The 26489-nt window shown below is 44.5% G+C and overlaps 1 protein-coding gene across 1 annotated transcript in view; it reads left to right on the top strand.

Moving 5' to 3' along the window:
• LOC140200638 (uncharacterized) overlaps positions 1-26489 on the top strand; it is a 44304-nt gene that overhangs the window by 9410 nt on the left and 8405 nt on the right. The window contains exons 2-3 of the mRNA XM_072264209.1: positions 18467-18808; positions 19510-19622. Of these exons, the coding sequence (XP_072120310.1) occupies positions 18467-18808; positions 19510-19622 (455 nt within the window). The remainder of the gene's footprint in view (positions 1-18466; positions 18809-19509; positions 19623-26489) is intronic.

Genomic DNA, 26489 nt, shown 5'->3' with positions numbered 1-26489 from the left:
AGGACTCACTTTCAAGGACTCTTCACCTCAAGTCCTTGATATTCATAGCTTATTTATTTATTATCATTATTTCTTACTTTTTGTATTTGCGCAGTTCATTGCCTTTTCCACACTGGTTGAGCGCCCAAGTCGGGGCGGTCTTTCATTGGTTCTGTCATGGTTGCTATTCGATTATGCATTTATTGAGTATGCCCGCAAGAAAATGAATCTCAGGGCTGCATTTGGTGACAGATATGTACTTTGCTAATAAATGTACTTTGAACTTTCCTGTAGGCAGGTGACCAGAATGGCACACAATACTCCACATTTGGCCTCACCAATGTCTTATACAAGTTCAATACAACATCCCAATTGCTATACTGAATACTTTGACTTATGAAGGCCAATGGGCCAAAAGCCGCCTTTGCAAGCCTATCTGCCCATCACCTATGTGTCTATCTAACGGTCTCTTAAATGTCTCCAATGTATCTGCATTTACCAATAACCCTGGGCAGGGCATTCCACACACCCACCACTCTGTGTGTAAAAAAAACTACCTCTGGCCAATGTGTCTAACAGGGTTTTATAGAGCTGCAACATTACCTTGCTCCCCGTCTGTATTAGACCCCGTTTTGATAATAATGAGGTCACAACTACAGCTTTCACTCTTCCTTGTATCACTCAAAGAACGTTGATGCTCTTGGAAACTTCTACAGCAGTGTTTTTCAGAATGAATCAGGCTCTCACATTGATGTAAGACGATGAGATTGCTTGAAAGGTTATAACCTTTCAATGACTTCCACAGGACAGAGAAGGTGCCAATGGCATAGTTTCTGTTCTGTTGTTGGCAGGATAGTGCGGCAGCCCACATGGCTTGAATATTTAATCCCCAGCCCGGGATATACTAATAGGACTTCAGACTCATAGACGTCATATAGTCATAGAACACTACAACACATACAGTAGATGGGACTTCTTATTCTGGCATCTTTCTCCTTCCTATCCAGTCCTGAAGAAGGGACTCAGCCAGAAACATAGACTGTTCATTAACTTCCATAGATGCTGCCTGACCTGCTGAGTTCCTCCAGCAGCTTGTGTGTGTTGCTTTAGAAAATAACTTCATTGTTATTGCTCAAAACAGTGAGATTGTGGTGCTACTCCAGTCCGTGCAAAAAAAAAATTTATAATGCGTGTGGTATGGCTTAATAAAAAAAAACCATATTTACATGCAACAAGTGACTTTGATAGTCCATAACACTCAAAGGCCATTGGCAAGCCAGGGTGTAGCATTATTCAGCTGCACAACAGCCCTTGGGAAGAAGCTGTTTTTCAGTTTTATTGTCTTGGCTAAGATGTTTCTGTATCTCTTACCAGATGGCGGGAGATTGAACAGAGAGTGTCTGGGATGGGATGGGTTTTTACTGATGTTACGAGCGTGCTGTAGGCATTGAAAGTTGTGGATTGTCTCCAGGTCCTGTAGTTTAATCCTGTAGTTTAATCCTAGTGATGTGCTGAGCTGTCCTAATCACCCACTGGAGTGCTTTGTGATCTGTCTTGGTGGGTCCAGAGCAGCAGTCCCCAACCACCGGGCTGCGGACCGGTACCGGGCCGCGAGGAAACGATATGATTTGATGATATGAGTCAGCTGCACCTTTCCTCATTCCCTGTCACGCCCACTGTTGAGCCATTACGCACGCGAGGTCATTACCCACGCGTCATCCATTTCAGCGCGGGAAGAAGATCAACTCCTTGAGCTTGCAAATGACGGCGGGCTGAAAAGTATGTTTGATATAACATCTCTGCCGGCATTCTGGATCAAAGTCAAGGCTAAAAATCCTGAGATAGTCACGAAAGCACTGAAAACGTTGCTTCCATTTCCAACATATCTCTGCAATGAATGCAACGAAAACTAAATTGCGGAATAGACTGGACATAAGGAACCCCATTCGAGTATCGCTGTCTCCCGTCACCCCTCAATGGCACCATCTTGTTGCAGGAAAATAAGCCCAGAGCTCCCACTGATTCAGCGATACTGGTGTGTTGCAATGATTTTATATGTTCAAACGGGGAAAATATGTGCTGTGTGTTTAATATCTAAACGTTACTTAAAATGTTATGATGCTATTGACTTATATAACCATATAAAAATTACAGCACAGAAACAGGTGATCTCGGCCCTTCTAGTCCGTGTCAAACGCTACTCTCTCACCTAGTCCCACCGACCTACACTCAGCCCATAACCCTCCATTTCTTTCCTGTCTATATAGCTATCCAATTTTTCTTTAAATGATAATATCAAACCTGCCTCTAGCACTTCTACTGGAAGTCCGTTCAACACTTACTTCAAGCTCCCCTGTCCTCCCCTGATAATTGACTTATCACTATATTCATGCGAGGAAAATATGCGCTGTGTGTTTAATATTAAATTTGTTAGATAAACCCTTTTAGAAAGGAAATTGAGTGTATTAGCCACTTACCACCGATATTCCGGTCGTGATTAACAACCCGCCCCCGCCGAACAGAATCGCCAGAAACAATCCGTAGGAAAAGAGCGTACACGCATGCGCACTGGTGCCCACGCAAGGCTTCATGGTCATTGTAGTCTTTTTCCGGGCAAACCCAACGTATTTGACTGCTACTGTTGTCCATTGACAACCCTACCACCAACCACCCCCCCCCCACCCCGGTCGGCCGGTCCGCAAGAATATTGTCAATACGAAACCGGTCCGCAGTGCAAAAAAGGTTGAGGACCGCTGGTCTAGAGTACCACTCTGTCATTATCATTGATCAATATGGAGAGGATGGACAGACTTCGATTGTTTTAGACCAATATTACCACGTGGCTCTTGAACTCAATCTTTTGGACTTGGAGGCAATTCAATGGGGCAGAACCGAGGCAAGGTGAGGCAGCGGGCCCATTGCCTAGAGCAAGAAAGACCCAAGGTTCGATCAATTTAAGTACCAGGCTGAATCAGAAAGGTCAGATACGGGCCGAATCAAGGTAGCAGGGTCCATGCCCCAGAGCGGATCGAGGCGACTGAACCCAATGTTTGGACATCGATTCAGACGCCGGGCCAGCATGAAAAGGTCAGGGTGTTGGAGCCGAGGTGAGGGATGGACCCATTCAGCTTACTACTCCACGACGTTTACTCGGCTCTGCGCTACTTGGACTGTCTTTGTGGACTTCAGTTCAGGAAGTTACTTGCTTGAGGTTATTGTCTGCATGATTTGATTTTTTTTTCTCTCGGCTCATTGGGTGTTCAATAGTCTTTTTTTATGGGTTATTTTGGGTTTCTATGTTTTGTGCCTGCAAGGAGACGAATCTCAAGGTCATATAATGTATACATACTTTGATAATAAATGTACTTTGAACTTTGAACTTTGACTAATGAAGGCCAATGCACCATATGCTTTCTTTGCAAAACCAAAGGAGACGGTTGTGGTCTACAGGAGGAATGGAGACAGGCTCACCCCTATTGACATCAATGGATCTGGGGTTGAGAGGGTAAACAGCTTCAAGTTCCTCAGCATCCACATCACCGAGGACCTCACGTGGTCTGTGCACACACCAGCTGTGTGGTGAAAAAGGCACAACAGCGCCTCTTTCACCTCAGACAGTTGAGGAAGTTTGGCATGCACCCCCCCCCCACAATCCTAAGAACTTTCTACAGGGGCAACATTGAGAGCATCCTGACTGGCTGCATCACTGCCTATGGGAACTGTATGGGAACTGTACTTCCTTCAATTGCAGGACTCTGCAGAGAGTGGTGTGGACAGCCCAGCGCATCTGTAGTTGTGAACTTCCCATGATTCAGGACATTTACAAAGACAGGTGTGTAAAAAGGGCCCGTAGAATCATTGGGGACCCAAGTCACCCCAACCACAATCTATTCCAGCTGCTATCATCCGGGAAGTGGTACCGCAGCATAAAAGCCAGGACCAACAGGCTCCGGGACAGCTTCTTCCACCAGGCCATCAGACTGATGAACTCACGCTGATTTGAGTGTACTCTATGTTACACTGACTGTTCTATTTATTATAAATTATTATAAATTACTATGATTGCACATTGCACATTTAGATGGAGACGTAACGTAAAGATTTTTACTTCTCATGTATGTGAAGGATGTAAGAAATAAAGTCAATTCAATAGTTACCCGATCAACTATATTCTGGTTCATTAAACAGCTATTCATGCTAGTCTTTTGACATTTTAAGCAGTGTTGGCACATAATCCTTCCTTGATTACTATGATTTGGTTTTTTTCTTTTGCATTCTTTTGATCACTTGAATCAAATGACATCGATCAAACAGGAGATAACAGTTTTCAGGACAGACACGTGGGTGAATATAGTTCTAGCTCATGGTATCACTGAAGTACAAAAAGCTCTGATCTGAAATAGTTCGCCAGCTTGCAATAAAGAAGGTAGAAATCATCTTCTTATTAAGCAATAACTTGTGAGTGTGCGTGTATGAATAAGGTATGTTATAATTAAGAATTTCTCCCGGTTGTATGTTTGATTTGTTTGGTCCTTTAAGGAACTAACTATCTACAACTCTTTTTCTCACATAGTTTAACAGATTACTGGTGAAGTCTAGACACAATCTATTTTGGATGCTGGCAAGTTTCCTCGAAAAAAGAGGAAATATTTTTGGCAATGTTCTCTTCAATAGGCTTGCTCAGACTCAAGGCTACAATCTCATGCTTCGCTGGTTAAAGTAATCAAACTTCTTTTCACCATTGCAATTGTTTAATTTCTATTGCATTCACAAATTGGTGAGATTAGATCTTATTTTCTACACCCAATTGTTTTGCTCCTTTGAAGGAAATAGCTGACCACACACCGTTCTTTGGCAGTTTAACCAATTACTGCTGAGGCCGAGACACAAGTTTTCTTAGGCTCTGGCAAGTTTCACTGCAGAAGGAGGAAATAATTTTGGCAATGTTTTCCTTAATGGCATTCATGGCTACAATCTCATGCTTAGCAGGTAAAAGTAATCCTATTTTTTTTTCACTATTGTATCTGTTTGATTTTTATTCAATTTACAAATTAATTCATAAGTTACAAAGAGGCCATCACTAAAATATTTCCACAACCTACGGACTCACTTTCAGGGACTCTTCATCTCATGTTCTCAATATTTATCGCTTATTGATTTATTATTATTTCTTCTTTCTTTTTGTACCTGCACAGTTTGTTGTCTTCTGCATACTAGTTGAACGTCCAAACTGGTGCGGTCTTTCATCCAACCTGTTTTGGTTATAATTCTATTATGGATTTATTGAGTATTCCTGCAAAAAAAAAATGTCAGGTTGTATACAGTGACATCTATGTACTTTGATAATAAATTTACTTTGAACTTTGAAATCAGTGAGATTCGAATGTAAATCAAGCTATGCGTGCTGGTTTGGAAGTCTCAGTGGGACTTATTTCTGTACCTTCAGAACTGAGAAAGAAATTGTTTTGATTTGCAAATTACTTCTAACAAGTCCCTCAAGCATATTTCCAGATATATTGAATGAGCTTAGGATTTTAAAAGAAAGCTCGTTTGTTTGCCTGTAGATGGTTCCTCCGTACTTTGTCCGTTATCTATTTATTTCCCACTATCATCAGCATAAATATGAAAAGTTTCTGGACCTGAACACTAACTCATCCAAATTACCAAATGCCAATTTCATCACTATTACATCAAAATATATAACAAATTCTAATTTAGCTTTGATTAAATTAGCAATATTTTGTACGATTTGTTATTTTATTTAATTGCTAACAAATAAATTGATCAAGTGATTTACAATTCAGGGGTTTCTAACCGTTTTTATGCCCGAGACCCTGACTGTTAACCGAGAGGACCATGGGCCTTAGGCTGGAAACTGTGGTTTATATGGGCTATTATATAACAATATACTTTTGTACACCCATAGTCGTATTCCCTTAGAATTATTTTCTATCATGAAATAATATTTGTTTCTTTTTTGTTTTTTACCTCTGGCCACTGTTGCTTGGTCAATGGTACTTGTATCGTTAATGCAGGATCATTCTTAGCGGAGTTGGGGGAAGTTAACATGAGCTGCTTTTAACTTTTCACAAGCAGACTGGTCTTAAGGAAGGTCTTCTGGACAGCTGGAGATGTTCTCCCAGGGCAGAAATGGCTCATACCAGGGTGCATAATTTTAAGGTAATTGGAGGAAAATATTGGGGAGATAGTCATAGTCATAGTCATAATTTATTGATCCCGGGGGAAATTGGTTTTCATTACAGTTGCACCATAAATAATTAAATAGTAATAAAACCATAAATAGTTAAATAGTAATATGTAAATTATGCCAGGAAATAAGTCCAGGACCAGCCTATTGGCTCAGGGTCTCTGACCCTCCAAGGGAGGAGTTGTAGTTTGATGGCCACAGGCAGGAATGACTTCCTATGATGCTCTGTGTTGCATCTCGGTGGAATGAGTCTCTGGCTGAATGTACTCCTGTGCCCAACCAGTACATTATGTAGTACATGGGAGACATTGTCCAAGATGGCATGCAACTTGGACAGCATCCTCTTTTCAGACACCACCTTCAGAGAGTCCAGTTCCATCCCCACAACATCACTGGTCTTACGAATGAGTTTGTTGATTCTGTTGGTGTCTGCTACGCTCAGCCTGCTGCCCCAGCACACAACAGCAAACGTGATAGCACTGGCCACCACAGACTCGTAGAACATCCTCAGCATCGTCCGGCAGATGTTAAAGGACCTCAGTCTCCTCAGGAAATAGAGACGGCTCTGACCCTTCTTGTAGACAGCTTCAGTGTTCTTTGACCAGTCCAGTTTATTGTCAATTCGTATCCCCAGGTATCTGTAATCCTCCACCATGTCCACACTGACCTCCTGGATGGAAACAGGGGTCGCCGGTATCTTAGCTCTCCTCAGGTCTATAACCAGCTCCTTAGTCTTTTTCACATTAAGCTGCAGATAATTCTGCTCACACCATGTGACAAAGTTTCCTACCATAGCCCTGTACTCAGCCTCATCTCCCTTGCTGATGCATCCAACTATGGCAGAGTCATCCGAAAACTTCTGAAGATGACAAGACTCTGTGCAGTAGTTGAAGTCCGAGGTGTAAATGGTGAAGAGAAAGGGAGACAAGACAGCCCCCTGTGGAGCCCCAGTGCTGCTGATCACTCTGTTGGACACACAGCGTTGCAAGCACACGTACTGTGGTCTGCCAGTCAGGTAATCAAGAATCCATGACACCAGGGAAGCATCCACCTGCATCACTGTCAGCTTCTCCCCCAGCAGAGCAGGGCAGATGGTGTTGAACCACTGGAGAAGTCAAAAAACATGACCCTCACAGTGCTCGCTGGCTTGTCCAGGTGGGCATAGACACTATTCAGCAGGTAGACGATGGCATCCTCAACTCCTAGTCGGGGCTGGTAGGCGAACTGGTAGATGTCAGAGGAACATTCTTTACACACAGAGTGGTGAGTCTGTGTGAGGCAGGTACATTAGGGGCATTTTAGACACTCTTAGGTATTCGAAAAATGGCTGGCGGCCGACTGCTGGCGCAATGACATCAGCGCTGGACTCTGGAATGAAGGTTCCCGGGTTCGAATCCAGTCGGGGCCGCTCCCACTGCTAGCCGACAAATCACCCTTGGGCAAAGTGTAGCACCTACTTATCAGCCTCACAGTAGTATTAAACTTCATAGAGTTTGTCTGACGGAGGGTATAAAATAGACAATAACTGGCACTACTTTCAAGAACAGTCTACAAAGATAAAAACCAGAAGTCACACTGCGAATTTGATGACACCTCTCGCAATCTGCCACAGAAAGCCAAGTAACTTTCTCATTGCATTGTCCGTGATCAGAAAAAGCAGCATGTATTGCTAAAATTTATCTGGCGTTCATTCAGTAAGTGAATGGCATTTTATGTAACAAGGTTGATTTGCCGACAGTACGGCGAGCATTCATGAAAACAACTACTGAATTTATCCAAGCAGAATAATTTCTGAGGAGCTTGTATAGAGAGAAACTTTGATCATATTTACACAGAATGGGTGTCTGTGTTTTTCTCTGTCTGTGAGAGAGGGGGACTGCAAGAAAATCAGAGGTAGAGAGAGAAACCGGGAGAAAGAACGAGAAAAGTAGACAGAGAGAGAAAAATAATGTGTACTAAGAGAGAGAGATAGAGATCAGGATAGATAGAGACAGAGGGGGAAAGGTAGATCAACAGAGTGAGAAAGAGTAAATGAGTGAGAGAGATTGCATGAAAGAAAAAGAAAGAGATTTAGAGATCGGGATAAATACGAAGAGACAGACAGAGACAGAGGGAGGAAGATAGACAGAAAGACAAGGAATGAGTGAGAGTAAAAGAGGAAAATGAGCAAGATAGAGATCGGGATAGATAGAGACTGACAAAGACAGGGAAAAAGATAGACAAAATGAGTGTGAAAGTGAATGAGTGAGAGAGAGCGAATGAGTGAGAGAAAAAGAGAGATATAGAGATCGGGATACATAGAGACAGACAGACAGAGACAGGGGAAAGAGAAAAGACAGACAGAAAGAGAGAGTGTGAGTGGCTGACTGAAAGAGAGAAAGAGAGAGACAGAATGAATTATCAGTTGTGGCAATAATGTCATTTGTAGGTGGTATCGAGAAAATGTGTGCCAGAGAACATGGTATGATATAGTACCCTTTAGTCATGACCACACTTTTATAAGTATCAGTAGATAGTCACTTGTGAAGGAACTGATTTTTTTCTAGAGATGAGCAACATTTTCGTTATTTTATAATGGCCAATTCTGATACCGCCTGGGAAATGCTTTGATTCTTTTGATCATTTACTTGTTCACATTTCTTTTTTGCCACCACAAATCCAGGTCAATACAGAGGCAAGAATTAAGTCAATCAAGTGGTTAACTACTGATGCAGGTACAGTGAAAAACTTTGTTTTGCATGCTATCCATGTGTTACAGCAGTGCAATGAGGTAGAAAACGGAAAACAATAACAGAATGACAAACACAAGAGATTCTGCAAAGCTACAAAGTTCTTTGCCTGCACTTTCTGCAGCACTTTAGTCTGCATGCTTTTTTTTTAAACTTGTACTGCCTCAATGCACTGTTGGCGGTATAGGCAGTATGCAAGACAACCTTTTCACTGTATCTCTGTTTATGCGAAAATAGTTCTCCAATTTACGAATTTAACGACTGTGTCTTTATTGTCATGAAATTGTGAGGACACAATAAAATGAGCATCACACTTGGAGCATTGTGTTCAGTTCTGGCCACCTCATTAGAGGAAGGATGAGAGGGTGCACAAGAGATTTATCAGGATGTTGCCCTGATTTGAAAATATTTCTTATGAGGGTAGGTTGAGCGAGCTAGTGCTTTTTTCTCCAGAGTTTAAGAGGATGAGAGACGACTTGCTTGAGGTGTACAAGATGATAAGAAGCACAGATTGAGTGGACAGCTAGAGGATTCTTCCCCAGGGTAGAAATGGCTAATATGAGAGGGCATAATTTTAAGTTGACTGAAGGGAAGTATAAGGGGTATGTCAGAGGTAGGGTTTTTACACAGAGCGTTGAGTGCGTGAAATGCAGTGTCAGGGATATTGGTCGAGGCAGATACATTAGGGAAATTTAAGAGACTATTAGACACATGGATGACAGAAAAATGGAGAGCTACATGGAAACGATTGGTGGCGGGGTGGAGATACATCTCTACCAAAGAAGGTGTAAGGTGCTTCTTCTCTCTGCTAGCCTGCAGGTCACCCTTGTGCAAGGCATAGCACCTGCTTAGCCCCCCCTGGTCAGGGTCACGTGAAGCCATGGGAGCAGGTGGTGGATGGTCGTACGAGCAGCTGGTGCATATCAAAGGTCTGGTTATGTGACCACTGACGCCAGGCAGACAATCTCTGAAGCGTATTGATAATGGCTGGGGTCACCCGTCTTGTAGAGCCCAGGAGAACTGTGACCACAATTCTATCTCCTTTATCATAGCATTGGAGAGGGACAGGAACAGGCAAGTTAGAAAAGCGTTTAATTGGAGTAAGGCGAAATATGAGGTTATCAGGCAGGAACTTGGAACATAAATTGGAAACAGATGTTCTCAGGGAAATGTATGGAAGAAATGTGATATTTGTGTGGGGTTCTGCATAGGTACTTTCCAATGAGACAGGGAAAGGATGGTAGGGTACAGGAACCGTGGTGCACAAAGGCTGTTGTAAATCTAGTCGAGAAGAAAAGAAAAGCTTATGAAAGGTTCAAAAAACTAGGTAATGATAGAGTTCTAGAAAATTATAAGACTAGCAGGAAGGAGCTTAAGAATGAAATTAGGAGAGCCAGAAGGGGCCATGAGAAGGCCTTGGCGGACAGGATTAAGGAAAATCCCAAGGCATTCTACAAGTATGTGAAGAGCAAGAGGATAAGACGTGAGGGAATAGGACCAATCAAGTGTGACAGTGGAAAAGTGTGTATGGAACCAGAGGAGATAGCAGAGGTATTTAATGAGTACTTTGCTTCAGTATTCACTACAGAAAAGGATCTTGGAGATTGTAGGGATGACTTACAGCAGACTGAAAAGCTTGAGCATGTAGATATTAAGGAAGAGGATATACTGGAGGTTTTGGAAAACATCAAGTTGGATAAATCACCGGGACCAGACGAGATGTACCCCAGTCTACTGTGGGAGGCGAGGGAGGAGATTGCTGAGCCTTTGGTAATGATCTTTGCATCATCAATGGGGATGGGAGACGTTCTGGAGGATTGAAAGGTTGTGGATGTTGTTCCCCTATTCAAGAAAGGGAGTAGAGATAGCTCAGGAAATTATAGATCAGTGAGTCTTACTTCAGTGGTTGGTAAGTTGATGGAGCAGATCCTGAGAGGCAGGATTTATGAACATTTGGAGAGGTATGATATGATTAGGAATAGTCAGCATGGTTTTGTCAAAGGCAGGTCGTGCCTTAAAAGCCTGATTGAATTTTTTGAGGATGTGACTAAACACATTGATGAAGGTAGAGCCGTAGATGTAGAGTATATGGATTTCAGCAAAGCATTTGATAAGGTACCCCATGCAAGGCTTATTGAGAAAGTAAGGAAGCATGGGATCCAAGGGGACATTGCTTTGTGGATCCGGAATTAGCTTGCCTACAGAAGGCAAAGAGCGGTTGTAGACGGGTCATATTCTGCATGGAGGTCAGTGACCACAGGTGTGCCTCAGGGATCTGTTCTGGGACCCTTTCTCTTCGTGATTTTTATAAATGACCTGGATGAGGAAGTGGAGGGATGGGTTAGTAAGTTTGCTGATGACACAAAGGTTGGAGGTGTTGTGGATAGTGTAGAGGGTTGTCAGCGGGACATTGATAGGATTTAAAACTGGGCTGAGAAGTGGCAGATGGAGTTCAACCCAGATAAGTGTGAGGTGGTTCATTTTAGTAGGTCAAATATGATGACAGAATATAGTATTAATCATAAGACTCTTGGCAGTGTGGAGGATCAGAGGGATCTTGGGGTCCAAGTCCACAGGACACTCAAAGCGGCTGCATAGGTTGACTCTGTGGTTAAGAAGACATACGATGCATTGGTCTTCATCAACCGTGGGATTGAGTTTAAGAGCAGAGAGGTAATGTTGCAGCTATATAGGACCCTGGTCAGACCCCACTTGGAGTACTGTGCTCAGTTCCGGTCACCTCACTACAGGAAGAATGTGGAAACCCTAGAAATGGTGCAGAGGAGATTTACAAGGATGTTGCCTGGATTGAGGAGCATGCCTTATGAAAACAGGTTGAGTGAACTCGGCCTTTTCTCCTTAGAGCGACGGAGGATGAGAGGTGACCTGATAGAGGTGTATAAGATGATGACAGGCATTGATCATGTGGATAGTCAGAGGCTTTTTCCCAGGGCCTGAAGTGGCTAGCATGAGAAGACACAGTTTTAAGATGCTTGAAAGTAGGTACAGAGGAGATGTCAGGAGATTTTTACGCACAGAGTGGTGAGTGCGTGGAATGGGCTGCTGGTGACGGTGGTGGAGGCTGATACGATAGGGTCTTTTAAGGGACTCCTGGACAGGTACATGGAGCTCAGAAAAATAGAGGGCTACGAGTAACCCTAGGTAATTTCTCAGGTAGGGACATGTTCTGCACAGCTTTGTGGGCCGAAGGGCCTGTATTGTGCAGTAGGTTTTCTTTATTTCTAAGAAGGCAAACCACTTCTGTAGAAAGGTTTGCCAAGAGCAATCATGGTTATGGAAAGATCCTGATTGCCCACATCATACGACATGGCACATAACGACGATGACAACGCAGGAGTAAAGGGTTAGATTGATCTCAGAGTGGGTTTCAAGGTTGGTTCGACATCATGGGCTGAAGACCCTGTACTGTATCGCAATGTTCCATGTTCCGTGTTCCGTGCTGTATGTTCTATGTATGTGACAATAATAACTCAACTTACCCATTTAGAATGCAGAGTAAAGTTCTACTGTTCCAGAGAAAGTGCAGTGCCAGCAGACAAAAAGGTGCAGAGATGTGATGATGTAAGTTGTGAAGTCAAGGGTCCATCTTGTCATTTTAGAGGACCATTCAATAGTCTGATAACAGTGGGGTAACACCTGTCCTTGAGCCCGGTGGTATGTACTTTCAGGGTTTTGTTTCTTCTACCCTACAGGAGGGGAAAGAAGACAGAATGTATGGGAAAGGTATGACCTTTGATTGAGACCTGTTGAAGGGTCTCAGCCAGAAACATCGACTGTTTATTCATTTCCACAGATGCTGCCTGGCCTGCTGAGTTCCTCCAGCATTTTGTGGGTGTCACTCTGGATTTCCAGCATCTGTAGAATCTCTTGTGTTTATGATCTTTGATTCTTCAAGGCAAATTTTCAAGGCAGCAAAATTTGTAGATAGTGTCTGTGAAGGTCAATTTAAAAAAATATTTTAAGTGGAAGCATTGGTGATGCTTTTACAACTACAGACACCATTTACACACGAGGAGCTTTTGATGGCTCTGGTCTGTGTTCGCTAGAGTTTATAAGAATGAGGGAGATCTCATTGAAACCTATCAGATATTGAAAGGCCTGGATAGAGTGGATGTGGAGAGGATGTTTTCTATGATGGGGGAGTCTAGGTCCACAGGGCACAGCCTCAGAATAGAATGATGCTCATTTAGAACAGAAATGTGGAGGAATTTCTTCAGAGAGAGGGTGATGAGTCTGTGGAATTCATTGTCACAGGTGGTTGTGGAGGTAAAGTCACAATCTCACTTTCTCCTCTCAACCTTGCAAGCTAATCTTTCTGAAGTCCCTTAGAGTTATTTTTGGTTGTTGCCTCACAGTAGATTTCTCAACTTTTTTTCTCTTTGTTATGACACATAAGAGACCATTTAGCATCATGATCCCGGGCACTGATACTGCTCTCATTCCCCGAACTAAGTACCGCTGGGTTAAAGGGTCCTTCTTCACGTTCCCTCTAATCCTCTTAATCCTCAGTATAAACCAACACCCTCTGGTTTCTGACATCTCTGCTGGTGGGTGGTGGGGTGGAGGTATGTCTCTACCAAAGGAGGCGTAAGGCGCTTCTTCCTTCTGCTAGCCTGTAGGTCCCCCTTGGGCGGCTTAGCCCCTGATCGGGGTCACGTGAAGCCATGGGGGCAGGTGGTGGATGGTCGTATGAGCAGCCGGCGCAGATCACAAGTCCTGGTTATGCGGCCACTGACGCCAGGCAGACGATCTCTGAAGAGATTGGGGGTCACCCGTCTTGTAAAGACACCAGCCAGAAGAAGGCAATGGCATGCTGCTTCTGTAGAAAAACTTGCCCAGAGCAATTCTGGACACCATGATCGCCCTCATCATACAACATGGCTCATAATGCTGATGATGCTGTGAGCTTTTTTTGTGTTACCATCCATTCTATCTATTCCTTTAACTTTGTATGCCTCTATCAGGCTCCCTCCCGCTCTGCTCTAAGGAAATCAAACACTGTTCATCCAATTGACATACTCTTGGAGCTTAGAAAAATAGAGGACTATGCATAACCCTCTAAAGTAAGGACATGTTCGGCACAGCCGTGTGGGCCGAAGGGCCTGTATTGTACTGCAGGTTTTTTATGTTTCTATGTTTCTATTCTGTCCCAGGCAGCATTCTGACCGGTTGGATCACCACCTGGTACTTACTTACTGCCTGTTACACCGCTGGCGTTTAGCGGAGCAATGAACATCCTCCATCGCTGTCCGCATAGAAGGATTCTTCATTGCTGTTTCCGTAACAACGGTTTTTTAACCAGTCAGAGTTGTAAGCCCTGAGCCCCCACCAAGCCTGGAGGACTCTTCGGCTGGCCTCTACCTTTGACCTGCTTGGCATGGGTGACCCTACCAAGAGCCAAAGCTTCACTTGTGAGTCTATTGGGGTCATCTGTTGCATCCGGTGCTCCCCGTGTGGCCTCCTCTACATCGGTGAAACCCGACGCAGATTGGGGGACCGCTTCATCGAGCACCTCCGCTCCGTCCGCCACAACAGACAGGATCTCCCAGTAGCCACCCACTTCAACTCTGCTTCCCAATCCCATTCAGATATGTCCATACATGGCCTCCTCTATGATGAGGCTAAACTCAGGTTAGAGGAGAAACAGCTCATATACCGTCTAGGTAGTCTCCAGTCCCTTGGTATGAACATAGAATTCTCCAACTTCTGGTAATTCCCTCCCCCTCCTTTCCACTATCCCTATGTCACTCTGCCCCCTCCCTCAGTTGCCTATCACCTCCCTCATGGTTCCGCCTCCTTCTACTACCCATTGTGTTTTCCCTCATTCCTTCTTCACCTTTCCTGCCTATCACCTCCCTGCCTCCCCTCCCCCTCCCCTTTATCTTTCCCCTTACTGGTTTTTCACCTGGAACCTACCAGCCTTCTCCTTCCCACCCTCCCCCCACCTTCTTTATAGGGCCTTTGCCCCTTCCCCCTACAGTCCTGACAAAGGGTTCCAGCCCGAAACGTCAACTCATCGTTTCCACGGATGCTGCCCAACCTGCTGAGTTCCTCCAGCGGGTTGTAAGAGCCAAAGCTTAAAAGCCCCGACTCCAGCCAACAGAGCTCCCCGGGTCATTGAGGGGCACACAAGCCTCGAAACCCCACAGCAAGGTTGTGATCTTCTTGGAGGGCTGCCACCGGCTGGTATGGGGGCACCAATGCATAGGGTTAAAAGAAGCAGCAGAGTACCAAGCCACCTCCAACATGGGCACAACCCACCCCCCCCCCACCAACCATCGAGGGCATCTTCAAAAGGCACTGCCTCAAGGAGGTGGCATCCACCATGAGGCACTCTTGCCATCGGGATATGCCCTCAGCTTCTGAATGGACAGTGATGAACCAACCAATGAACACTAACTACCTCACCAGTTTTTGGACTATTTATAGATAGTATATTTATTATCATTTATAGTTTTTTGTGTATTGCTCTGTACTACCTGCCACAAAAGAACACATTTCATGACATACAGTACAGTACAAAAGTCTTAGCCCCGTACTGTATACTGTATATATACTAGGGTGACTAAGACTTTTGCACGGTACTGTGTTTGTCAATGTGACGCAGAGAGCGAGTTTGAAAAGCTGGCGGGAGCAAAGGATGTTGGGAATGGTGAGGGTGGAGTGCCACGGGAGGGGTGTGGGACAGGTGGCAGAGATGGAGTGTCGGGGGGTTGGCGCAGGTACGGACACACCCAGCCCTGAGCCACCAGGCAGGGTCATTTAATTCCAAACAATTGGTTTAATGATCATTACAGGTTGTCTCTCTGGTGCTTCCCACCTCCTCCCCTCTCCCTTCCCCTTTTCCCAATCATGATTCCCCTCTCCTTGTCACCTTCCCACTCTCAGTCCACAGTAGAGACCCAGATCAGAATCAGGTTTATCATCGCTCACATCTGTCATGAAATTTGTTTTTCTTCTGTGTCAGCGGTACAGTGCAAAACATAAAATTACTGCGGTTCTGTGCAAAAGTCTAGCTGTGTATTTGTGCCTAACACTTTTGCACAGTACTGTATGCCAGTGATTATTAACCTGTGTCTGAACCTCTTCTCCTTACTTGCATCAGGGAGGGAGATACAGGAATCTGAAGACCCACGCTCGGCGTTTTAGGAATGGCGTTCTCCCCTCTGCCATCAGATTTCTGAAGGGTCCTGTATCTCATGACCATGACCTCACTGTTCCTCTTGTGTTCTATTTGGTTTTATTTGCAGCTTGTGGGAGTTTTTATGTCTTGCACTGTACTGCTGCCACAAAACAACAAATTTGGTGACCTACGTCGGTGCTAATAAACCTGATTCTGACTCTGATTTAGTGAATTTCTTCTGCGCCTTACCATTCGTGGTGTAGGTCCTACCCTCGATCACAAAATGCACCACTTCACATATTATTATTGTGATTAAATTGCCCAATTTAATTAAGACCATAAGAGAATGAGGCCATTTGGTCCATCAAGTCTACTCTGCCATTTCACCATGGCTGATCCATTTCCTTCTCAACCCCATTCTCCTACCTTCTCCATAACTTATCAACCTCTGCCTTACATATACCCAATGACTTGGCCTCCACAGCCCCATGGCCACAGATTCTACAGATTTGCCACTCTCTAGCTAAACACTTTTATCAACATCTTCTTCAAAATGAATGTCTCTCTACTCTGAGGCTGTGCCTTCTGGTGCTAGACTCGCTCACTTTAGGAAACATCCTCTTCACATCCATATCCATTCTATCTAATTAATTATGGTGACATAGTGGTTAGCACACCGATCAACAGTGCCACTCATTACCAAATGTTGTTTGATTCCCGCCACCGTCTGTACTTTCTCCCTGTGGTCGCAGGTTTCCTCCAGGAGATCTGGTTTCTTCCCACGTTCCAAGAGGTAGGGTAGGGTTGGTGAGTTGTGGGCACGCTATGTTGGCGCTGGAACTATGGTGACATTTGTCCTGAAAATCCTTGCAGATTTGATTTGACACAGATGATACATTTCACTGTATGTCTCGATGTTCATGTGACAAATAAAGCTAATCTTTATCTTTATAAAATTAGGTTGCATCTACCTTCACTCCAGGCCACTTTCAATCTCACCCTGTTACCTAAGTCTATTCATCTCACCACCAACAACGCCACCAATCCATAAGACCATAAGACAAAGGAGCAGAAGTCAGCCATTCGGCCCATCGAGTCTGCTCCGTCATCTCCTCTCCTCTTAGTATTTCTTCCACATTCAAATTAAAATTTTTAATGAGCACGATGGTCAGTAGTCCCAGTACCAGCCCCTGTGGTACATCACTGGTCACAGGATTCCAGTCACAAACGTAACACTCCACCATCACAGACACACAAAAGGTTCTGTAGATGCTGGAAATCTTGAGGAACGCACAAGAAGTGCTGTAAGAACTCAGCAGGTCAGGCAGCATCTATGCTATGGAGGGAAATAAAGAGCTGATCATTTGAGCCAAGACCCTGATGAAGGGTTCACCATCCAGGTCATGCTCTCTTCTCACTGCTGCTATCAGCAAGGAGGTGCAGGAGCCTCAGGTCCCACATCACCAGGGTCAGGAACAGTTATTACCGCTTAACCATCAGGGTCCTGAACCAGCGTGGATAACTTCACTTACCCCAGCACTGAACTGATTCCACAACCTATAGACTCACTTTCAAGGACCCTACAACTCATGTTCTCAGTATTATTTATTTATTATGATTTATCTTTTGAGAATTTTCTTCTTTTGTGCATTGGTTGTTTGTCAGTCTTTGGAAGATAATTTCACTTGCTCCATTACTGAGCTGTTCCCAGAATCTATGAACTAACTTTGAAGAACTCTTCGCCTCATGTTCTGGATATTTATTTCTTACTTATTTTTTATTTTTTTATTTTTGCATTTGCATAGTTATTGTCTTTTGCACATTAATTGTCTCTCCATCCTGTTTGGTGCAGTCTTTCATTGATCCTATTGTATTTCTTTATTCTACTGTGAATGACTTCAAGAAAATGTGTAGTATATGGTGACATATAAATACCTAGATAATACATTTACTTTGAACTTTGGACCTCACTTGCAAACTTGCCTTGGATTTCATGAGCTCTAACCTTATGTGCCTGCCTTCCATGTGGGACCTTGCTCAGGCCTTGCTGAGTCCATGTAGACTTTGCCAACACACACAAAATGCTGGAGGAACTCGGCAGGCCAGGCAACATCTATGGAAAAGAGCAAACAGTTAACGTTTCGGGCCGACACCCTTCAGCAGTCCTGTCAAAGAGTCTCAGCCCGAGACAGCGACTGTACTCTTTTCCATAGATGCTACTTGGGCTGCTGATTTCCTCCAGCATTTTGTGTGCGTTGATTGGATTTCCAGCATCTGCAGATTTTCTCTCGTTTGGGATTAAACTATGTCAACTGCCCTTGCCAATAAAAATGTGCAGCATTTACTCAGAAATTCCACAAGGTAACTCACAGTTCCATCTTCCTGGCTCTCCCAATGCCCTTGCAGGTAGCGACAGCACATTGTCCGTGTCACAGCACCCTAGGGAAATCACCGCGTCGGTCGGAACGACAGTCATAATCGTCTGCGAGGCGCACTACTCCAGCAAGAGCCCACCCCAGGTGGATGTTTACTGGTACAAGGATGAACCATCTCCACAGAACGCGCTGACCTTCTCTCCGCGGTACAGGCGCCTCTACGTTTCTGGCAGTCGGTCCAGACGTTGTTGCATCCTGGAGTTAAGCAACTTGACTCTGAATGACTCAGGAGTTTATATTTGCGAGGTGTCCATTCCTCTGCCTCCTCCTCTCATGAGCCAAATTGGAAACGGAACCAAATTAATCGTGCAAGGTGAGTAGAAAAGTCCAAGGACTTTATTCCCAGGGGCGTCTCAGAAGGAGGGGAGATTTGATAGAGCTAAACAAGATACTTGATGGGTAGCAGGATAATGTAACGCAACACTAATCCAGCAGCAGCTACCAGTGAGCAGGGTTCAGTTCTGGCCTCCATCTGTAAGGAGGTTCCGCGTTCGTCCCATGACCGCGTGGGATTCCTCTGTGTGCTCCAGCTTCCTCCCACATTCCAAAGATGTACGGATTGGGATAAGAAATATGTGGGTATTCTATATTGGCGCTGGAAGCATGTGGCACTTGAAGGCTGCCCCAGTGTACAGTACTGTGCTAAAGTTTTGGGCACATATGTGGAGCTAAGGTGCCTAAGATTTTTGCACAGGACTGTATCTGAATGTGATGCGGAGAGCGAATTAGTAAGTCAAAGGATGTTGGAAATGGCAAGGGTGTGCAAAGGTCTTCGGCAGCACTTACCTGGAGATGTGAGCTCAGTTCCCCCCCCCCCCACCTCCTATCCAGGCAAACCTCATCTGCACCCCCACTCCTAAATATTCCACACTCCCTCTGCAATGGAGCGATCAACCATCAACTACCCTCTGATGCCCCACAGCCCACCTGCACTCGGGGTAAGTTACAGTAACCAGGATCACTGTGAGCTAAAGATTTTTCCTTTTGTTCAAACCTCCTGTGATTTCATTTCAGAATCAAAACAATGTGTGACTTTGGAGACTCCCGCCGAGGCGAGACAAACGATTATTATCCCAGTCCTTTACGTTTATAGTATGGTTGTCACCATTGCTGCGGTGGTTCTGGCTGTGAGTAACTTAAAAAATATTTATCAAAATTTAAACAAGAGAAAAACTGCAAATGCTGGAAGTCCGTGCAACACACACAAAATGCTGGAGGAACTCAGCAGGCCAGGCAGCATCTATGGGGAGAAGTTTTTTCCATACTCTTTTCCATAGATGCTGCCTGGCCTGCTGAGTTCCTCCAGCATTTTGTGTGCATTTATCAAAACTGTTTTTTTAATAATATTAATAACTTATTTATAGAGCACTTTTCATACAGGTGATGTAGTTCAAAGCGCTTTACGATGGGATAAAATGCAGACATGAAAATAAAAGATGTCAGATAAGAGCAAGGTTAAATAAATGGTTTTGAGCTGGTGTTCAAAAGTGACGACTGTGTCTGCACCTCTTATAGTTTTGGATATTGAATTCCACAGTTTAGGAGCATAGTCCAAAAAACCTGACCTGTCAATTATCTTTTGAGGGAGATTGTTTGAATTTATGGGACTGGCAGAAAAAGACTTGCGAGCTCGAGCAGGATTATAAAACAAAAACGATTCTGTGACGTCCTCCAGTCCCAGACTACTAAGAGATTTAAATACAAGTAAGAGAACTTTAAAATCAATACTAAAAGATACAGGAAACCAACTCAGAGCAGTTAGGACAGGAGTGATATGTTCCCTCCTCCTGGTTTTTGCTGAAGGTCTAGCAATGGTGTTGAGTGGTGCTGTCAAACTTTAAGCAACATACAAGGAGGTGGAGGAACTCAGCAGGTCTGACAGCATCTCTGGAAGGAAATGGACAGACAACGTCTAGGCTGAGGCCTTTCATCTGGACAGATTATAAATTAAATATTAGCTTTATTTGCCACAAATGCATCGAAACATCAAAACACACAGTGAAATGAGTTGCTTGCATCAACAGCCAACACAGTCGAGGACAATCTGGCGGCAGCTCCTGGCACCAAAATGACATGCCCACAACTCACCAACCCTAACCCGTATGTCTTTGGAATATAGGAGGAAACCAGAGCACATGGAGGAAAGCCACATGGTCACGGGTGAAAACCTACATACAAACTCCACACAGACAATGTTGGATTTGAACCTGGGTCACTGGAGCTGGAAGAGTGTGAAATTTACCACTACACTGTCATGCTACCCAACTTCTCATCTTGCTGAGATAACACCTTGGCATTAATTCCCATTGCTTTTCTTTCTGTTATCTTTTCTAGGTAAAATAAAGAGGCCGCAGTGATCATTGGACTGTGATTTAGCACAAGTGACACGGCCTTATAGATTTCTCTACCTTATATAACTTAACATTTCTCACTTCATTTTGATTCCCATAATACAACATTGAGCGACATCCGGTTCACATTGCTCTTTGAGTATTTTAGACCGCCGAGCAGCAGGCAAGTCAGTATCATAAACACAGGAAAGTCTGGGGATGCTGGAAATCCAGAGTAACTCACATAAAATGCCGGAGGAACTCAGCAGGTTAGGCAACATTTATGAAAAATGAATGCACAGTCGACGTTTCAAGCGAGACCCTTCTTCAGGACTGGAAAGGAAGGGGGAGAACACCAGAATAAAAAGCTGGGCGGAGGGGCAGAAGGAGAGCTGGAAGGTGATGGGTGAAGCCAGCTGGGGTGGAAAGGTAAAAGGCCAGAAGAAAGAATCTGATAGGAGAGCAGAGTGGACCACAGGAGAAAGGGAAGGAGGAGGTGATAGACGGGTGAGTTGAGGCCAGAGTGAGGAATAGAGGAAGAGGGGAGGGGGAGGGAAGTCTTTTACCAGAAGGGGAAATTGATATTAATGGCATCAGGTTGGACGCTACCCGGATGAAATATCGGTTGTTGCTCCTCCACCCTGAGAGTGGCCTCATCTTAGCACAAGTGGAGGCCATGGACCGACATCAATAGAACATTGAAACACACTGATATATTCTTCCAGAGTTAGATTAGGATGTTGGCCAGAAATATAAACAGTGATTTATTTTGTTTGATGTAAGAGTTACCAGATCCTCAGTCCTATTGGCATTGAGTAAGCACAATACAAAATGTCAGATGTACAATTGAGTAACTGGTAATTGTCACATGAACCGAGATACAATGAAAAGCTTTGTTCTTACAATGCCATCGATACAGATCATAACATAACTATGCCAAAGTAGCAAAGAGGAATAATGGAATTCAAAATATAGAACATAGATTATTCCATCACTCTTCAAACCCCTCAGCCCACGATACTGTGCCCACCCTATTAATCTACCATTTGGATAGATACATGGATGGCAGGCATATGTAGTGCTATGGTCTGGGTGCAGGTTGATGAGACGGCACAGACTAGATGGGCTGAAGGGCCTGATTCTCTGCTGTACTTTTCTATGACTCTATGACTGCACTCTCAATGCCACAGTAGCGGAGCATTAGCACGACGCTATTACAGCGGAGTTCAGAAGTCAACCCTGGTGTCCTCTGTAAGGAGTCCCTGCGGGATGCATGGATTTTCTCCTGGTCCTCCAGTTTCCCCTCACAGTCCAAAGGTGTACCGGCTGGTTTAAATGGTCATCGTAAATTGTTCTGTGATTAGATTACTGTAAAAATAAGAGTTTTTTTTAGGAGTTGTGGGGCAGTGTGGCTATTTGGCCCATCGAGTCTGCTCCTCCACTTCATCATGGTTGATCCATTTTCCCTTTCGGTCCCAATCTCCTGCCTGCCTTCTCCCCGTATCCCTTCATGCCCTGACTAATCACAAACCAATCAACCTCTCCCTCAAATATACCTAATGACTTTGCCTCCACAGCTGCCTATGACAATGAATTCCACAGGTTTACCAGTCTCTGGGAGCTAGGGCTTTACTCTTTGGAGAGAAGGAGGATGAGAGGAGACATGATAGAGGTGTACAAGATAATAAGAGGAATAGATAGAGTGGATAGCCAGCGCCTCTTCCCCAGGGCACCACTGCTCAATACAAGAGGACATGGCTTTAAGGTAAGGGGTGGGAAGTTCAAGGGGGATATTAGAGGAAGGTTTTTTACTCAGAGAGTGGTTGGTGCGTGGAATGCACTGCCTGAGTCAGTGGTGGAGGCAGATACACTAGTGAAGTTTAAGAGACTACTAGACAGGTATATGGAGGAATCTAAGGTGGGGGCTTATATGGAAGACAGGGTTTGAGGGTCAGCACAACATTGTGGGCCGAAGGGCCTGTACTGTGCTGTACTATTCTATGTTCTATGTTAAAGAAATTCCTCCTCATCTCCACTCTAAAAGGACATCCCTCTATTCTGAGGCTGTGCCTTCTGGTCTTAGTCTCCCCCACCATAAGAAACATCCTCTCCACATCCTATCGAGTCCTGTCAATATTAGATAGGCTTCAACGAGATCCCTTGTAGATCACAATATACTGGGTTAGCCCAGAAATGCCATCTCATATGGGTTGCCCAGTAGGGGTTCACTGACATTAGAGCTCCAGGGACTCAAATCCAATCCTGACCTTGGGTGCTGTCTATGTAGAGTTTGCACGCTCTCCATGTGACCACTTAAGCTTCTGCCAGATGCTCTGGTTTCCTCCAACATCGCCAAGGCAAGCGGGTTTACTTGTCTCATGTACATCATACACTGCTTACATCAGCAGCCAGCACAGTCCGAGGGTGTGCTGGGGGCAGCCCACAAGTGTTTCCGGCCGCAATACATAATGCCACAACTTACTGCGTCTTTGGAACATGAGAGGAAACCGGAACACCCCAGGAAACCCTTGCAGTCATTGGAAGGACGTACAAACGCCTTGGAGACAGTGGTGGGAAGTGAGCCCTGATAGCTGCTCTGTATAGTGCTACGCTAATCTTTCCACTACCGTGCCGCCCCACGGCGGATTCATCCCTGTGGCTCTTAGTTGGTTGTGGGAGAATTCTGAGAATAAGTTACAGGGAAAATTAGCAGGGGAACAGACTTGCCCAGTGAATCAATGACGGGCCAAATGGCTAGGTCATGAGGTGGAAAATATGGAATATCTTTCCAGCCAAATCTAAAATAAGATTTGTAAAGTTGTTGAAATGGAAAAGCAATACTCTACAGCTGCTGCTGTCAAAGTGCTGCTTTGCTGTAAAATGTGTTTAATCTGATATCTTAATTGTATTTAAATATTCGCTGTTACTAAATTTATTCTGTTCCTACTCCAAAGGAGGCCCTGTCACTAAATCATTAACCAAACCTTTTCTTTTCCCTAATGTAAAGCAAAAATGCCGTGAAAACTCAGCAGCACATCTGCGGAAACAGAATTGGTTAACATTTCAGCTCTGGGAACCTTCGTCTGATCTGGGACGGGGAACTCGTCTTCATTGGACATAGGAGGTCTATAGGTGGACCTTTTCCCCCTCAGATGTCCTCTGGATCTCTTCCCCATTAACTAACAATTGACAAGCACCAGTCAGGTTTAGCCATCACAATCACCGTTCGTTTCTGAAAATTAGGGGGTCGAGCAGCACCTGTGGGGGGAAAGGAAGTAGACCTTGGCCACAGGTTCACGTCACTGGTTTTCAAGTGCAGAGCAGAGGCCTAGACTTCAGCTTGACCTCTAATTCCCCCAAATACCTTTCTCTAAACCTTAACCTGGCCCCTCACTCTTTTTCTATGCCAAGGGCGGCTCAGTAGCACAGTGGTTCACACAATACTTTACATTACAGGCGACCCGGGTTCAATTCCCACTGCTGCCTGAAAGGAGTTTGTACGTTCTCCCTGTGACTGCATGGATTTCCTCCAGATGCTCTGGTTACCTCCCACTGTCTAAAGATGTACTCGTTTGTAGGTTAATTGGCATTGTGAATTTTCCTGTGATTAGCCTTGGATTAAATAGAGGTGTACAAGATAATAAGAGGAATAGATAGAGTGGATAGCCAGCGCCTCTTCCCCAGGGCACCACTGCTCAATACAAGAGCACATGGCTTTAAGGTAAGGGGTGGGAAGTTCAAGGGGGATATTAGTAGAAGGTTTTTTACTCAGAGAGTGGTTGGTGCGTGAAATGCACTGCCTGAGTCAGCGGTGGAGGCAGATACACTAGTGAAGTTTAAGAGACTACTAGACAGGTATATGGAGGAATCTAAGGTGGAGGTTTATATGGGAGGCAAGGTTTGAGGGTCGGCACAACATTGTGGGCTGAAGGGCCTGTAATGTGCTGTACTATTCTATGTTCTATGTTCTAAATCAGGGATTGCTGGGTGGTGTTGCTTGAAGGGCCAGAAGGGCCTATTCCATGCTGTTTGTCAACAAATAAATAAATCAATAATTAAGACATAGGAGTAGAATTAGGCCATACAGCCCACTGCATTTATTCCGCCATTTGTTCATGGCTAATTTCTTTACATCTCAACCCCACTCTCCTGACTTCTTCCCATAACTTTGGATGCCCTTACTAATCAAGAACCTATCAACCACTTTAAATATACCCAATGATTTGGCCCCTTCCACCTCTGATTTCTGAATTTGCATTCTGTTTATTCCTTTATTCTGTAATGCCCTGGTTCACATCTTTACTGTTCTGCTGCAGGTATTTCATTTAGCCGCTCTGTAAGAGCTGCTGTTCTGCTTCCAGCCTGTTTGGGTTATTGTTGAAGACAAGGGATGATGTGCAATGTGTGCCATCCAATTAGCGGGACCGTTTTTCTTGGTGAGGGACAATAAGGTTGGTCTTGGGCTTTTGTTCGGGAGGCGATGAGAGATGGGGAAAACCAGTCGTAGTGTACGGTCTGATGGGAGGCCCGTTCGTTCAAGGTGGATTGTGAGCGACATTCGGAAGGTGCTGGTGTGCTTTCATGTTGACCGAGGGCCCAGCGAGTGAGTGACCGAGAAGTTCAAGATGGGCTCCAACTTGTGCACATTTGCCTGTTTAATTAGAATGGGCCCTTTTCTTTTTGTTATTCTTTACTAACCCTTTATTTAAGTTGAGATTCATAAATATAATTCCTTTAATCGTATGCAGTCTGCTGTCTGTTATTCCGTGGCACTAATTTGTAACAGGGTAGCAAATTCCGCAGCATCCACACAAACCAGGTGAGATGAACCGTCTCAATCTCACAAGCTTGGTGGGACTTGAGGGTGTCTTCCCTAGACTTACGCAGCCAAGGAAACCAGGGTGTTTCCTTCTATCAAACTGCATGGCCAGACACTTCCCTGCACTAAATTCCATCTGCCGCTTCTTGGCCCATTCTTCAGTCGGAAAGAATCGTACAATCAGTGAATCACACTGCAGGGGAACAGTCATTCAGCGCAACTTGTCCACACCGCAGACTCAGTCGATGCCGGTGAATAGTGGTGTTCCACAGGGGTCGGTGTTGGGACAGCTTCTTTTCAAGATATATGCCAGTCATTTGGATGACAGAATTGATGGCCTCGTGCCAAGTCTGCAAATGATACAAAAAAAGGTGGAAGGGCAGGTAGTGTTGAAGAAACAGGGTGTCTACAGTAGGTCATAGATAGGGTTGAATGGGCAAAGAAGTGACTGATGGAATATAACACAGGGAACTGTATGGACATGCACTTTGGCAGAAGGAATCAAGGCACAGAATATTTTCTAAATGGGAAGAAAATTTAAATATCACAGGTGCAGAGGGACTTGGAAGTCCTCGTACAGGATTCCATAAAGGTTAACTTTCAGGCTGTGTTGGTGGTAAGGAGGGCAAATGGAATATTAGTGTTCATTTCGAGAGGACTGGAATATAAGAACAAGGATGTGATGCTGCGGCTTTATAAGGTCAGTCTGCACTTGGAATATTGTGAGCACTTTTGAACCCTTATCTGAGAAAAAATATGGAAGCTTTGGAGATGGTCCAGAGGAATGACTCTGGGAATTAAATTCTCATTATAGGAAGAGACTTACAGGGAGAAGGCAGGAGAAT

The sequence above is a fragment of the Mobula birostris genome, chromosome 7, assembly GCF_030028105.1.
Source record: "Mobula birostris isolate sMobBir1 chromosome 7, sMobBir1.hap1, whole genome shotgun sequence".
In the NCBI taxonomy this organism is placed as follows: Eukaryota; Metazoa; Chordata; class Chondrichthyes; order Myliobatiformes; family Myliobatidae; genus Mobula; species Mobula birostris.
Note: the sequence above shows the minus strand (reverse complement) of the source record. Positions and strands in the feature narration are given on the sequence as shown.